Genomic DNA, 17,327 nt, shown 5'->3' with positions numbered 1-17,327 from the left:
GTTCAAGAGTCTAATAGACCACCATACAATAATCATGGGAGACTTCAACACACCTCTCTCACCACTGGACAGATCTTCCAAACAAAAGTTAAATAAGGAAACTATAGAACTCAATAACACAATTAACAACCTAGACTTAATTGACATATATAGAATATACCACCCAACATCAAGCAGTTACACTTTTTTCTCAGCAGCACATGGATCCTTCTCAAAAATAGATCATATATTATGTCACAGGGCAACTCTTAGACAATATAAAGGAGTAGAGATAATACAATGCATCCTATCTGATCATAATGGAAAGAAACTGAAAATCAATGATAAAAGAAAGAAGGAAAAATCATGCATCACTTGGAGAATGAACAATAGGTTACTGAATGATCAATGGGTTTTAGAAGACATCAAGGAGGAAATTAAAAACTTCTTACAGTTAAATGAAAACACAGACACAACATATCAGAATCTATGGGACACATTGAAAGCAGTTCTAAGAGGAAAATTCATTGCTTGGAGTTCATTCCTTAAAAAAAGAAAAAACTAACAAATAAATGATCTCATACTTCATCTCAAAATCCTAGAAAAAGAAGAGCAAAACAGCAGCAAAAGAAGTAGAAGGCAAGAAATAATTAAAATCAGAGCTGAAATTAATGAAATTGAAACAAAAGAAACAATTGAAAAAATTGACAAAACTAAAAGCTGGTTCTTTGAAAAAATAAATAAAATCGACAGACCCTTAGCCATGCTAACGAAGAGAAGAAGAGAGAGAACTCAAATTACTAGCATACGGGATGAAAAAGGCAATATCACAACAGACACTTCAGAAATACAGAAGATAATCAGAAATTATTTTGAATCCTTATACTCCAATAAAATAGAAGATAGTGAAGGCATAGATAAATTTCTTAAGTCATATGATCTGCCCAGATTGAGTCAGGAGGATATAGACAACCTAAACAGACCAGTAACAATAGAGGAAATAGAAGAAACCATCAAAAGACTACCAACTAAGAAAAGCCCAGGACCGGATGGGTATACAGCAGAGTTTTACAAAACCTTTAAAGAGGAACTAACACCAATACTTTTCAAGCTATTTCAGGAAATAGAAAAAGAGGGAGAACTTCCAAATACACTCTATGAGGTCAACATCACCCTGATGCCTAAACCAGACAAAGACACTTCAAAGAAAGAAAACTACAGACCAATATCTCTAATGAACCTAGATGCAAAAATCCTCAATAAAATTCTGGCGAATCGGATTCAAAAACATATCAAAAAAATTATACACCATGATCAAATAGGATTCATCCCTGGGATGCAAGGCTGGTTCAATATACGGAAATCAATAAATGTTATTCACCACATCAATAGACTTAAAAATAAGAACCATATGATCATCTCGATAGATGCAGAAAAAGCATTCGACAAAGTACAGCATCCCTTTATGTTCAAAACTCTAGAAAAATTAGGGATAACAGGATCATACCTCAACATTGTAAAAGTAATCTATGATAAGCCACAGGCCAGCATCATTCTGAATGAAGAAAAATTGAAGGCATTCCCTCTAAGGTCTGGTACAAGACAGGGATGCCCTCTCTCACCACTTCTGTTCAACATAGTCCTCGAAACACTAGCCAGAGCAATTAGACAGACGAAAGAAATTAAAGGCATAAAAATAGGAAAAGAAGAACTTAAATTATCACTATTTGCAGATGATATGATTCTATACCTAGCAGACCCAAAAGGGTCTACAAAGAAACTATTAGAGCTAATAAATGAATTCAGCAAAGTGGCAGGATATAAAATCAACACGCATAAATCAAATGCATTCCTGTATATCAGCGACAAATCCTCTGAAACGGAAATGAGGACAACTACTCCATTCACAATATCCCCCCAAAAAATAAAATACTTGGGAATCAACCTAACAAAAGAGGTGAAAGACTTATACAATGAAAACTACAGAACCCTAAAGAGAGATATAAAAGAAGACCTTAGAAGGTGGAAAAATATACCCTGTTCATGGATAGGCAGAACTAACATCATCAAAATGGCGATATTACCAAAAGTTCTGTATAAGTTCAATGCAATGCCAATCAAAATCCCAACAGCATTTCTTGTAGAAATAGATAAAACAATCATGAAATTCATATGGAATAATAAAAGACCCAGTATAGCAAAAACAATGCTAAGCAGGAAGTGTGAATCAGGCGGTATAGCGATACCAGACTTCAAACTATACTACAGAGCAATAGTAACAAAAACAGCATGGTACTGGTACCAAAACAGGCGGGTGGACCAATGGTACAGAATAGAGGACACAGTAACCAATCCACAAAACTACAACTATCATATATTTGATAAAGGGGCTAAAAGCATGCAATGGAGGAAGGATAGCATCTTCAACAAATGGTGCTGGGAAAACTGGAAATCCATATGCATCAAAATGAAACTGAATCCCTTTCTCTCGCCATGCACAAAAGTTAACTCAAAATGGATCAAGGAGCTTGATATCAAATCAGAGACATGGCGTCTGATAGAAGAAAAAGTTGGCTACGATCTACATACTGTGGGGTCGGGCTCCAAATTCCTCAATAGGACACCCATAGCACAAGAGTTAATAACTAGAATCAACAAATGGGACTTACTCAAACTAAAAAGTTTTTTCTCAGCAAAAGAAACAATAAGAGAGGTAAACAGGGAGCCTACATCCTGGGAACAAATCTTTACTCCACACACTTCAGATAGAGCCCTAATATCCAGAGTATACAAAGAACTCAAAAAATTAGACAATAAGATAACAAATAACCCAATCAACAAATGGGCCAAGGACCTGAACAGACACTTCTCAGAGGAGGACATACAATCAATAAATAAGTACATGAAAAAATGCTCACCATCGCTAGCAGTCAGAGAAATGCAAATCAAAACCACCCTAAGATACCATCTCACTCCAGTAAGATTGGCAGCCATTACGAAGTCCAACAACAACAAGTGCTGGAGAGGATGCGGGGAAAGGGGTACACTTGTTCATTGTTGGTGGGACTGCAAATTGGTGCAGCCAATTTGGAAAGCAGTATGGAGATTTCTTGGAGAGCTGGGAATGGAACCACCATTTGACCCAGCTATTCCCCTTCTCGGTCTATTCCCTAAAGACCTAATAAGAGCATGCTACAGAGACACTGCTACATTGATGTTCATAGCAGCACAATTCACAATAGCAAGATTGTGGAACCAACCTAGATGCCCTTCAATAGATGAATGGATAAAAAAAATGTGGCATCTATACACAATGGAGTATTACTCTGCATTAAAAAATGACAAAATCATAGAATTTAGAGGGAAATGGATGGCATTAGAGCAGATTATGCTAAGTGAAGCTAGCCAATCCTTAAAAAACAAATGCCAAATGACTGCTTTGATATAAGGGGAGTAACCAAGGACAGGGTAGGGACGAAGAGATTGAGAAGAAGATTAACATTAAACAGGGATGAGAGGTGGGAGGGAAAGGGAGCGAGAAGGGAAATCGCATGGAAATGGAAGGTGATCCTCAGGGTTTTACAAAGTTACATATAAGAGGAAATGAGGGTTAGGAGAAGAATAATACAAGTGGAAGAAATGATTTACAGTAGAGGGGGTAGAGAGAGAAATGGGGAGGGAAGGGGAGGGGGGATAGTAGAGAATAGGATAGACAGCAGAATACATCAGACACTAGAATGGCAATATGTAAATCAATGGAAGTGTAACTGATGTGATACAGCAATCTGTATACGGGGTAAAAAAGGGAGTTCATAACCCACTTGAATCAAACTGTGAAATATGATATATTAAGAACTATGTAATGTTTTGAACGACCAACAATAAAAAAAAAAAAGGAAAAAAAAAGAACAGTAAGAAGAGACTGAAGAAAACCTGATAAGTATCTGGTGTACAGAAAAAAATGCTGAGAAAGAAATACATTTAAAAGTCATCCAAATTTTAAAAGACTTAAAATTGTGAGTTATTTACAAAGATGGTAAAAACAACTAAGTTGTAATAATGATAAAAAGTAATAAAGACTACCTTGTTTTTTCTTCTAGTAGTGGGGACTGAATCACAGATGCTCTATCTAAATTACATCCCCAGCCTTTTTATTTTGAGATTTTCCTGCCTCAGCCTCCTGAGTAATAGGATTACAGACATGCACAACCTTACTGTGAACTGTGGTTTATAAGCATCTAAGATATTTTTTAGAAAAATAACTAACATCAAGCAAATCTTCATTAGGTCAAGAGCAAAGACTTTCTCCCCTTGTCTTCCTTGGCAATATCCTACTGTACTATGGAGAAGAGAAAACTGGTTCAAAAAGCCTATAAGAACTATAAATAGGGAATATCAGTAGAGGCAACCACAGTCAAAGATATACAAGCCATCTCTACCTGTTTATATCATTTTTTTTTAGTTGCTGATGGACCTTTATTCATTTATTTATATGCAGTGCTGGGAATTAAACCCAATGTCTCACACATTCAAGGCAAGTGCTCTACCCCAGCCTTGTTCTTATCATATTAAAGAACTCTTTAAAACAAGTTCCTACAGACATCAAATCCCATGTGTTCCATCAAATCCTCTTTTATGTAAGAACTTAGTACCAATAAACAAAACCCACAAACATAAATATCCCAAAGTCACAAAAAGCTATGTATTCTTATATCTTTATGCTCGTTCTGATAATAATCTTAGTGATTAATTTAAAAAATCCCAATTTGTTCTTAACAATATTTATTTATTCATGTATCACTAGTCATTCACTACCATGGTTATAAACAGCTTGTTTGAAAATATTATGCTAGTGTATTACAGTATTTAAAAGATCACAGTAATGCCACATTTAATATGACATCACACTGAATTTATTTGCTTGTTGGTAATTTCTTTCTACAGGGAATTGAACTCAGAGGCACTTAACCACTGAGCCACATCCCTAGCGATATATATATATAAAATTTAGAGACAGGGTTTCACTGAGTCACTTAAGGCCTCGCCAAACTGCTGAGACTGGCTTTGAATTTGTGATCCTTCTGCCTCAGTATCCCTAGCTACTGGGATTACAGGCCTGCGCCACTGTGCCCAGCTCTTGTTGCTAATTTCTAACCTTAAAAATGTTTAGAGTCCAAAGGGGTTAAAAGTTGTATATATATAAAGTACAACTAAAACTTGATGTAAACTTCAAGAATAAAGAAGTAAAATGTGATTTTTTTTTTTCCTGACACTGAAGATTAAACCCAGGGATGCTCTACCAGTGAGCTATATTCCTAATTTTTTTTTTTTTTTTAAACAGGGTCTTGCTAAGTTTTTGAGACTGGTCTCAAACTTGTAATCTTCCTACTTCAGACTTTCTAAAATGGAATTTAAAAAAAAAAAAAAGTACAGAAAATAGACCAAAATTTTAAAATGTGCAATCAAAACTGGCTAACAAGCTGGGGATGGTAATTCATTCCTGTAATCTCAAGTACTTGGAAGGCTGAGGCAGGAGGACTGCAAACTCAAGTCCAGCCAGAAGAACTCAAAGAGACCCTATCTCAAAAAAAAAAAAAAAACAAAAAAAAACCAAAAAACAAAAACCAGAACAGAACAGCTGGATTGAAGCTCAGTGGTAAAGCACCCCTAGGTTCAACCTCCAATAAGAAAAGATTAAAAAGACAGGGCTGGGGTATAGCTCAGTGGTAGAGCACTTGCTCACCATGCAGGAAACAGTGGGTTCGATCCCCAGTACCAGAAAAAAATAAAGAAGAAATAACAAAAAAGTTAGCTAACAATACAGGCATTTAAAAATCACATTAGTAAATTAAAGTTCCTTGTGACTTTTTTATTAAAATGTACTTTACAAACATTAAACAGAGTCTTGAAGTAGCCCTGAAACTCAAAGAATAAAACTCACACTTACATTCCCTGATCTATATCAATAAAAGATAACTGTGGTAAATCTACACTAAAATGACATCTTTCCCCTGAAAAGAAGCTATGGCTCAAGTCTTCCATCATCCATCAGGGTTCATGAAGCCCAAACTACCATATCATGCTAACCCTTAAAAGTATTCAAGACCACACCTGCCTTCAGTCTACCAGTGTTAACAATTATGGTTTTACCCCTGTTCATGTCACTAAACCAAAAGACACCATCCAGGTCAATTCCCTATCAGCTCTAAACATACTCTCTTACACCCATATCTTCCACATCCTTCTTGACAGCTGAAACTTTCCACTGTGCTCTCTGGAACACAGTGTCATCTGGATAAGGTGCTACATAACTCAATCTTTTCTCTAAACATCCCCTTCAGATTCTTGCTTCAACAAATACTTGGGACAACCCTGTCCACTGTGGCTATCTCAAATAAATGATGACTACTTTGCTCCCATAGCTCTTATCACTGGATAGGGAGAATGGGTAGGTTTCCTTGTTATGCAATGCGAACTGTAAGACTCTTTCTCTAAAACCCTCCAGGTATAAAATCTCATGTCACCAGACTTTATCACACAGTAGGCCTCACTGTTAGGGCAGAATTTGGCAAAGTACAAGCCCTTTGATCATTCACCTGTTTTTGTACACACAGCTCAACAGCTAAAAATGATTTTTATACTTTTAAGGTTGGAAGAAATCAATAGGGCCATTTCATGATATATGAAATTTAAATTTCAGTGTCCATAAATAAAGTTTTACTGGAATATTGCCAGATCCACTTATTTACAAATTGTCTATTATTATTTCTGTGGTATAACAGCATAGAGTTGAGTACTAGACAGAGCCAGTATGTTCTGCAAAACCTAAAATATTTAGTTAGTAGTCCTTGACAAAAACTTTGCCAACCACCGCTTTAGAACCTATATTACTATCACTCCCCTACACTACTCCCATCTTTCTTCTTTTGGCTCCTTGACAGACTCTCCTCCAGTCATCTTATTCTCTGCTCTCATATTTGTCATCACCTAGATTCGGTTTTCACTAACAATTGTTATCACTAAATAATCTCCATTTAGCACATCCTACTCTCTTGACTACCACCTATTTCCAATTTACTCTATTCCAACAACTCTTTAATTTCATTATTTATTATCTCTTATCTTCTATTATCCTCATTTCCCTATCTATTAACTTTAAATATCATGACCCATCAGTATAACCCCCTTGCACTAACACTCAACTCATTCAGTATATTCGAATAATAAAACAACCTGACTAAATTCTACTTTGTGCCCACAGCCATATATAGGCAAACCAGAAATGAGAAAAATTTAAAACTCTGCAAAATTGCTTCATTTAAAATTCTTGACCATGATCCTCAAATGGTAGACCAAACAATTAGACTAAATTCCCCTAATAAATTTTCTTTGCCATTATTATAGTAAACTATTTTGTGTTTTGTCTGCTCAAATCGGTAATGCTCATCTCATTCTTACAACTGATAACATTGCTTCTTATGTCTCTCTCACACACACACACACACACACACACACACACAAAATTATTTATCAGAAGAGAATTTCCAAAAAAAAAAAAATTTACTCTTTTTTTAAAATATTTTTTTTTACCCCCAGTTCCCCGGCCAGTTATGACCATTCCTCTTTTTGGCAAAGCTCCTAAAAACAATAATTTATATTGTCTGACCCTCCCATTCTCTCCTACATCCATTCCATTCAGGCTTTTGCTTCCACCACACTACAACTATTTATCAACGTCACTAATAATCTCCACTTGAAAAAAATCTATAGCCAGTCTTTATTATATGACACACATTCCCTTTAACTTGGTTTCCTATTGCTTTTCTTCCAAACTAGGCCTCTTATTTTCTCTACCTCAACTCACCACTCCCTTGGTGATCTGATCTAGTCTCATGGCTTTAAGTAACTTCACATGCGTAAAATTCCCAAAGTTATATCCAAAGTCTGGTCCCCTTTCCTGACTAGCAAGAATACATACAGCTGGTTAGTCAGTATTTCTATTTAGAAGTCTAACGGATACCTCAACCCTAATATATCAATGGTATACAGAATAGCCCACCACTATATCTACATCCTAAACCCTGGAACCTATGAGTATTTTTTATGTTATATGGCAAAAGAAACTTTGCAGTTTCTAAGCTCATGAATCTTAAAACAGGGAAAATTACTCTATTTTTTCAGGGAGGCCCAATTTTACCACACTGGCCCTTTAAAAAGAGAGAATTCTCTGACTAAAAGCAAAAGAGATGCAACAGAAGGAAAGTCGGAGAGATTCCAAATGTGAAAAAATTCAGTATGTCATGACTGGCTCCAAGATGGAGAGGAGGTAGAGGGGATTGTGTAGTAAGGAAAGCAAAGACCTCATAGAAGCCCTACAAGCTTAGGTTGGGCTCCCAGCTGATATCCAACACACAAATGGGCACCTTGATCCTATAATCACAAGGAAACAAATTCTATCAATAACCTGAATGAACTTCAGAAGCAGATTCTTTCAGATAAGAACACAGGCCATCAAACACCTTGAGGACCTTTAAATGAAGTAAATGAACCAGCTTGAGCCCAGCCTTTCTGACTTACAAAACTGTGACATAAGTTAATGTTGTTTAAACTGCTAAATTTGCAGTAGTATGTTCGGACAGCAATGGAAAACCCAAATATACAACAAAACTGAATTCATCACCTTCCCCACAACCTATTACACTCATAGTCTTTCCTATCTTTGTTAACAACTCCATTGCTTTTATTTATCAGGGATCAAAACCTCTGGAATCACATATGGATCGTCTGTGATCTTGTAACTTATCTGTAAAAAGTCACATGGGTTTTACCTTTTGCTGTATTCAGAATCGGATCACCTCTCACTACCTCTTCTACTATTACCACCGTCTCCACTAAATTATTGCCAGCAATCTCCTACTATTCTTGACTCTCTATTCATGAAAATACAGCCATAAGTTCTTTCAAAACTCAAGTCAGACCATGTTACATCTCAGTTCAGAACTCTTCAATTGTTTGTTTTTCACCCAAACTAAAAGACAAAGCCCTTACACTAGCATATACAACCCTTCACTCTGTCCTCATTTCCTACTGCATTTTCTCACTTGCTTACTCTGTGTCGACCACCTGTCCCTGCCTATATTCATTTTCATCTTAACCACATAATAACCTTAATAATACTTAATATTTGCTAAACAATACTTACTATGAACCAGATACCATTCTAATTGCTTTAGGTGTATTATCTTATTCAATTACATTAATTATTTCCCCTATTTTACAGATAATAAAATTTGAGTTACAGAGAGAAAAATTAACCTAAGGGTTCCATCAGTAAGTGGTGAAGCCAGACATCAAAATCACAGGTACATTAAGCCTACCCCACAGATCAGATTCTTAATCTCCCACTTATTATCCTCATTGGTCTCTGGAGACAAGTATAGAATAAACAGAAAGTGGAACAAAGAACTAAGATGTAGGTGAGAAAAATTAGGTATCAGGACACTGAGAGTTAAAACACTTCTTGGGCTAAAAATCAGCACATAATTAGATACTTTAAACTTACTTTTTCTGTAGTAACAGTCAAGGATGGAACCAATGCAGGTGATGGCTCTGGTTGCTTCTTGTGTTTTTGTTTGTGTTTGTCTTTTTCTTTATATTTCTAAAAATAAACAGAAGTAATTTAAATTTAAATCATAACTCATACATATGCAATGCAGAGATTCTTTTAAACCATATAGTAATTTAAAACATTATTAAAAACTAACTTCTGACAAAGGATAACCCAAAAAAAATCATCTGATTTTGGATATAAATAAGTAAAACTAATCTATTTTTAAATGAATTATCCACCCTTATCCTTGATCAATCTAAAACAACACTACTACTAAACAAATGCTACATTTATATTTAGCAAAATGTATACTTTTTCTTAAAAAAAAAATACTTTTTATAAACAGCACTCTCAAGTTTGTATAGCCCTTTACATGTATTATCACATTGAAAAGTACCACACTCCACTTCCATACAATTCCATATCCCAAAAACTGGAGATCAGGGCATAGAAACTTAGGCAAGAAATACTTTACTCACAAAATTATGAATTAGTTATCTCTAACAACAACAAAAGTTAGGTGTGCTTCAAAGTACCTTAGTTTAAGTAGTTTATTAATTGAATATAAAAAAGAAAGTTAATTAAATGAGAAATCAACTACATATTAGGAGCCCAACTTTGTTTCATGTCAAGAATTTTAACCTAAATGTTCTTAGTTGTTGTAATCAGACAGGTTTAAAAAAAAAAAAAAAGTATGGAGATCTGGGGTTGAGCTTAGTACCAAAGCATTTGACTAACATGGATGAGGGGTTTGATCCCCAGCCCCATTAAAAATGAATTAATATAAAAACAGTATTGATATTTATCTATTTTTTGTACACAGGGGTACTCTGTCACTGAGCTACATCCCTAGCCCTTTAGCATTTTGAGACAGGGCCTAAGTTGCTTAGGGCCTCACTAAATTGCTAAGGCTGGCTTTAAATTTGCAATCCTCCTGCCTCAATCTCGTGAGTTGCCACTGCACCCAGCAAATTTACTACTAAAGACTTAGTTGAATTTATTTACTTCTTATAATGTTTAAATTTAACCATTCAAAGGACTTAATCTGTACCAGGAATGAAAAATTAATTTTTCTGTTACTTCCCTAAAAGAGATTATATACCAGAACAAAATGCATGAAAATTAAGGATATATGTTTTACACCACACTCCCAACTACTTCTTCACTTTTACTTTGGAAGTGCGGAAGTGCGTACGATATTTTCTGACCACAATGTTAATGTTGTTGCAACAGAAAATACAAATTAACACTATAATACTTTTTATTTTTTGTGGAGGAAACTTTTCTGGGGCGGGGGATGTGGCTCAAGCGGTAGCGCGCTCGCCTGGCATGCGTGCGGCCCGGGTTCGATCCTCAGCACCACATACCAACAAAAATGTTGTGTCCGCCGAGAACTAAAAAATAAATATTGAAAATTCTTTCTCTCTCTCTCTCTCTCTCCTCTCTCACTCTCTCTCTCTAAAAAAAAAAAGAAAGAAAAGAAAAGAAAAGAAAAAAAAAAGAAACTTTTCTATCCTCAAGTTATATTATTGTGGCAGATGACTCCCAGGGAATCATGCTTCCCATTCTTTGCAATAGGATATTGTTCCTCCAATCATAAAACATTCTCTTTCCCACTGCATTGAACCTGAATTAGTCACACGACCTGCTCTGATCCAGCAGGATGTGGTGTACAAATGCAGGAAACCAAAGATTTCATGGCTTCTACCTTTGCTATTTTAGATTCCAACTACCACATAAAGAACCATTACACACTCCCCTGATAATAGAGGTCAAATAGAGAATGAGAAGGAATATATGGGAGAAATGAGGGACACTGGCCTCCAGGTAGCAGCACCTAGTCCCAGACATGTGAATAAAACCAATAATGAACACTTAAGCCAGCTACCAATTTTAATGTAGCTTCATGAATAAATCCAGCTAGATACTACATGGAAGAAAGATAAACTGTCCCTGTTGAGCCCTGTCTGATAAGTCTCTAAAAGTTGTAGGGCGAGTATGAGCCAGCTATCCGATTCTGTGGTAGTTTCCCAAAACATAAAAAATCAGAATACTATAGCAATATAGCCACCTCAATGCTTACAGCAGCACAATTCACAATAATAATTATGAAATCAACTCAGGTACCTGTCAATAAATGAATAAATTAACAAATAGTGGTGTGACACATAAGGGAGTTTTACTCAGTCATAAAGAAAAAAATGAAATTATAGCATTTCCTGATAAATAGATGGGAATGGAGAATATCATACTAAGTGAAATAAGCCTACTCACAAATTCAAAGGTTGAATGTTTTCTCTCATGGGAGGGAAAGATAGGATAACATAAAGGAAGATCATAGCATAGAAGGAGATTAAGAGGCAGAATGGAGGGATGGGAAAGTGGAGGCAATGTGGAATGTATTCTTTAAAAAATCATTTTATGGCTGGGCATGGAAGTGCACACCTATAATCCCAGCGGCTTGGGAGGCTGAGGCAGGAGGACTGCCAAGTTCAAAGCCAGCCTCAGAAACTTAGCAATGGTCTAAGCAACTTAGCAGAACCCTGTTCTCAAAAATAAAAAAGGCTGGGGATACAACTCAATGGTTAAGCGTTCCTGAGTTCAATTTCTGGTACAAATATATATACATATGTATATTTTTTTAAATCATGTTATGTGTATAGATAAATATACACAGGGAAGTTCGCCTTTATGTATAAGTAAAAAGAACCAATCAAATGCAAATAAATAGATGAGCTAAAGGAAGTCTAGTAGAGGATGAAGAAAGGGGGAGGAAAGGGAGAACAAGAGGGAAACAGAGGGATCAAGAAATGAAATCCAATTCCATGCATGTATGAGTTTTTCCAGATGAACCAACTACTAGTAAAACTAGAGAGAGGTCTAAACACGCTCCCTCCTTTCATAAAGGCTTGATTTTTTTTAAATAATAAAAAATGTGAAAAAGAAAAGTTATGGGGTAGTTTACCAAGCAACAGTAAATAATTAAAACAAGACTAGAATACAAGACTGAGTCATACAAGCTAAGAAAGTACAAATTAAAAACAACAATATTGGCTTTTTTTGTTTTGTTATGTAGTACTGGATATTAAATACCACTAGCTACATCCTCAGGCCTTTTTATTTTTTGAGACAGGCTCAAACAGATTTGCCCAGGCTGTCCTCAAAATTGCTCTCCCTTTAAAACACATAATAAAGGGGTTTTCTATACTTTTTCTTAAAAATCTGTGTTCTTCCCATACTGGGCTCTATTTTTCCAGGGCATAAAAGATAGAATAATTTAATAGTAAATGATCCTAAGTAACCAAAAGGCAAACAAATTCTAATAATCTCCAAGGCACATGAGATTATTAACGTAAGGTACACACCTGTCAAATATGCAAAAATGTTACATATAGAGACAGAAAAGTCATATAGAGCAAATCATGAATAAAACAAAACTTTGGACTTACATAATACATCAAGAAATGGGGTTTTTTGTGTGTTTTTTTGTTTTGTTTTGTTTTGTTTTTGGTACTGGGGATTAAATCCAGGGGCACTTAACCACTGAACCACATATCCAGCACATTTTTATATTTTAGTAGAAACAGGGTCTCACTAAGTTGCTTAGGGCCTCACTAAGTTACTTAAGGGCCTCACTAAATTGCTGAGGCTGACTTTGAACTTTTGATCCTCCTGTCTCAGCCTCCCCAGCCACTGGGATTATAGGCAAAAACCACAGTGCCCAGCTTGGGTTTTGTTTTTTGGGGTTTTTTTTGTTTTTGTTTTTGTTTTTTCATTTTTTTTTATTGGTTGTTCAAAACATTACAAAGCTCTTGACATATCATATTTCATACATTACATTCAAGTGGGTTATGAACTCCCATTTTTACCCCGAATACAGATTGCAGAATCACATCGGTTACACATCCACATTTTTACATAATGCCATATTAGTAACTGTTGTATTCTGCTACCTTTCCTATCCTCTACTATCCCTCCTCCCCTTCCCTCCCATCTTCTCTCTCTACCCCATCTACTGTAATTCATTTCTCTCCTTGTTTTTTTTCCCATTCCCCTCACAACCTCTTATATGTAATTTTGTATAACAATGACGGTTCTCCTTCCATTTCCATGCAATTTCCCTTTTCTCTCCCTCTCCTGCCCACCTCATGTCTCTGTTTAATGTTAATCTTTTCCTCCTGCTCTTCCTCCCTGCTCTGTTCTTAGTTGCTCTCATTATATCAAAGAAGACATTTGGCTGGGCTGGGGATGTGGCTCAAGCGGTACCGCGCTCGCCTGGCATGCGTGCAGCCCGGGTTCGATCCTCAGCACCACATACCAACAAAGATGTTGTGTCCGCCGAGAACTGAAAAATAAATATTAAAAAAAAAAAATTCTCTCTCTCTCTCTCTCCTCTCTCTTTAAAAAAAAAAAAGACATTTGGCATTTGTTTTTTAGGGATTGGCTAGCTTCACTTAGCATAATCTGCTCTAATGCCATCCATTTCCCTGCAAATTCCATGATTTTGTCATTTTTTAGTGCTGCGTAATACTCCATGGTGTATAAATGCCACATTTTTTTTTATCCATTCATCTATTGAAGGGCATCTGGGTTGGTTCCAGTCTAGCTATTGTGAATTGTGCTGCTATGAACATCGATGTGGCAGTATCCCTGTAGTATGATCTTTTAAGGACTTCAGGGAATAGTCCGAGAAGGGCAATAGCTGGGTCAAATGGTGGTTCCATTCCCAGCTTTCCCAGGAATCTCCATTCTGCTTTCCAAATTGGCCGCACCAATTTGCAGTCCCACCAGCAATGTAGAAGAGTACCCTTTTCCCCACATCCTCGCCAGCTCTTGTTGTTGTTTGACTTCATAATGGCTGCCAATCTTACTGGAGTGGGTTTTGTTTTAATAAGACTCAACGTTGCCTAAATTATAGGGAAATGAGCACTTACATATATTATTAAACAGAATATAAATAAATGAAGGACAATTTTTAAAACAACAATTAGAAACCATTAATGTATTCAAACCCTCTGAATGTCATTTCACCTCTAAGAGATAAACAATGGTTTAAATACAATCTGTTAAATACAGATTTAAATACAGCAACATACAGATACTATGGGGGGAAATGGAAAAAAAAAAACAATATACAGAAGAGGTGTGTTTGAAAAATAAGCATGTTATAATCTCAGCTACTCAGAAGGATGAATTAGGAGGATCACAAATTTGAGTCCAATCTCAGCCACTCATCAAGACACTGTCTAAAAACAAAAAATAAAAAGGGACAGGGATATAGCTCAGTGGTCAAGCATCCCTGGGGTCAATCCCAAGTACTGAAAAAATGCATGGATTATTTTTATGTAAACACATAGGTTAAGATGGCCAATGTCACTCCAAATAGAATCCATATCTATAATAATTCTTTTAAATCAGTACTGTAGAAATTTGTGATTTACAAATACATGTTGTAGCAATCTTTAAAATATCTGAGAAGAAATTTATATCTTCATAGATCAGAAAGGTATGGTTTCAATAAATATAAGGTGGATTCTGTTGTCTATATTTCTCCCCAGCTCAGAAAACTTAAACCTTAAAAAAAAAGAAACATTTTTGAATTTTTAAAGAAAAAGGTGGGGAGGGCTAGGGCTAGGGCTCAGCGATAGTGCACGTGCCTGGCATGTGTGAGGCACTGGGTTTGATCCTCAGCACCACATATAAATAAATGAATGAATGAAAATCTATCAACAATTTTAAAATATTTTTTTAAAAAAGTAGAGTACCCAGAATGAGAAATTTTAGAGCAGAAAATACAAACAGTATGGGAATGCAAGAAGGAATGAAAAGAGGCAACTGCAGCAACAGTTAAGATTACTAAATAGTTTCAAATAAAGAAATAAACACAGCAGCATTTACATCTCTCTGTTTCCATGGTTCAAACAAAACAGGTTTAAAAAAATTATATATTAGAGAGAGAGAGAGAGAGAGAGAGAGAGAGAGAGAGAGTGTGTTCCAGAAGCATTCCTAAAGCTAGGCATGGTGGTTTATATCTGTAATCCCAACAATTTGGGAAGCTGACCAAATCCTCCCAAAATTTTGGGAGAATTACCAACTTCAAGGTCAACCTAAGCAACTTATCAAGACCCAGTCTCAAAATTAAAAAATAAAATAAAATAAAAATAACAAGGGCTGGGGATGTAGCTCAGTGGTAGAGCACCTCTGTGTTCAATCCCCAGTAGTGCACCCCCCAAAAAAAAGTAGTAAATACTTGTAAATCCTTGGCTAAGAATTAGAAGTCTCAGAGTTTTAAACAATATACATTTAGTCAGTAAACCACTAATAGAAAAGCTTGGGGCAGTGATTCCTAGAAAGAAAGCACTATTGTGCTGAAGATTACTTGTTGGGGGGGGGGGGGAGACACACTCTATCTTAAATTAGCAGAGGTTTCCTAACACAGAAAAAAGAATTTCATTATCACTACTTGACAATAAGAGTTCAATAGCAAGCCCAATATTAGAAATTAATACTTGGCCACAAAATAAGAAAAAAAAATACATGTGAGCTATTTTTAAACACCTCAATTCTTTATGTTGAAATTGAGTAAGGAAAGTGTGCCTTCATTGAAAAATATGAAATGTCCTTTAAAATACAGTAAACCAATCTCTTGTAAAACATGAGTCTTATGTTAAGTACTTTGAAATCACAAATTCTTCCAACATTACAATTTTTTTTTTTTTTTTGGATGAACAAAAAACAGTAAAAAGAGCCAACCAAATCAACCAACATGCAACCAAAAACTGGAAGCAAGGGAGATAATAATGTGTTACACAAAAAGTGTCAAAGAGTGATATAAACAATTTTTAGAAAACATTGGAAACTGCCTTTGGCTTAACCACATGATTCAGTTTTTAATCCTGTCTCTAATTTCCCAATTTTTTAAGAAAATAACCAGACTCCCAAAACTGGAAAGAATCAATCTCACCTTTGTTTTCCTACCTATTTAACTTTTTCTGACTAAAAAGAGTAGTTAGTACTGTATTAGGTTCAGGAGAGAAACAGGAAAACCTGAGGTTAAGGGGAGGATAAGTAAGAGGTGCTGACTCTTTCAAAGTAAAGGATCAAGGATTGAGGCTGTGAATAAGTGCAAGGGTATTCCTCCATATTAATTAGAGATACCACTTGGAATCCAATTTATTTATTGACAGGAACCTGTGTTGATTCCATAATTTATTATTATGAATTGTGCTGCTCCTAGAAAGGAGAATTTGTCTGGAATTCTACAAAAAAAAAAAAAAAAAAAAAAAACTGCACATTGCCCAAAGGTGAGCTTTTATGTTGTATCCCATTCTCTACCTGCAGAAAAATTGCAAAACACTTCACTTTCAAACCTCGTCTCAAAAACAGTGAAAATTTTCCAAAAAAAAAAAAAAAATCACCAAAATTTTAGTGAAGTGAAGCAAATGTCCAAAAAGAGCAAGATGAAACAAAGCTGCATGGCAAACAGAGTGTAGCCAAAACGTAATACAAAAAAACATAAAATAGTAAAAATCAGGTAGAAGATGTGGCTCAGTGGTAGAGTTCTTGCCTAGTATGCACAAGGCTCTGGGTTAAATCCCAAGTGCTGTAGTGAAAAATAAAACCTAAACTTTAAAAAATATACATATATAGATGTATGTACACATAAGTTATATATATCCCAAAAATTACAACCTAGGAGCAAATTTAAATCATCTTTAATAAAGATATTTCTCAAAAC

General features: G+C 35.6%; 1 protein-coding gene across 11 annotated transcripts in view; it reads right to left on the bottom strand.

Annotated features, from left to right (window-relative positions):
- MLLT10 (MLLT10 histone lysine methyltransferase DOT1L cofactor) overlaps nt 1–17,327 on the bottom strand; it is a 199,945-nt gene that overhangs the window by 89,283 nt on the left and 93,335 nt on the right. For all 11 annotated transcript variants that reach the window (XR_014022418.1, XM_081297164.1, XM_081297155.1 and 8 more), the window contains one exon: nt 9,542–9,637. Coding sequence is in view for 10 of the 11 variants with exons in the window: in XM_081297164.1 (XP_081153290.1) it covers nt 9,542–9,637 (96 nt within the window). In the remaining variant the exon portion in view is untranslated. The remainder of the gene's footprint in view (nt 1–9,541; nt 9,638–17,327) is intronic.

The sequence above is a fragment of the Spermophilus citellus genome, assembly GCF_964194105.1.
Source record: "Spermophilus citellus genome assembly, chromosome: 6".
In the NCBI taxonomy this organism is placed as follows: domain Eukaryota; kingdom Metazoa; phylum Chordata; class Mammalia; order Rodentia; family Sciuridae; genus Spermophilus; species Spermophilus citellus.
This window is presented reverse-complemented; position numbering and strand designations above follow the sequence as displayed.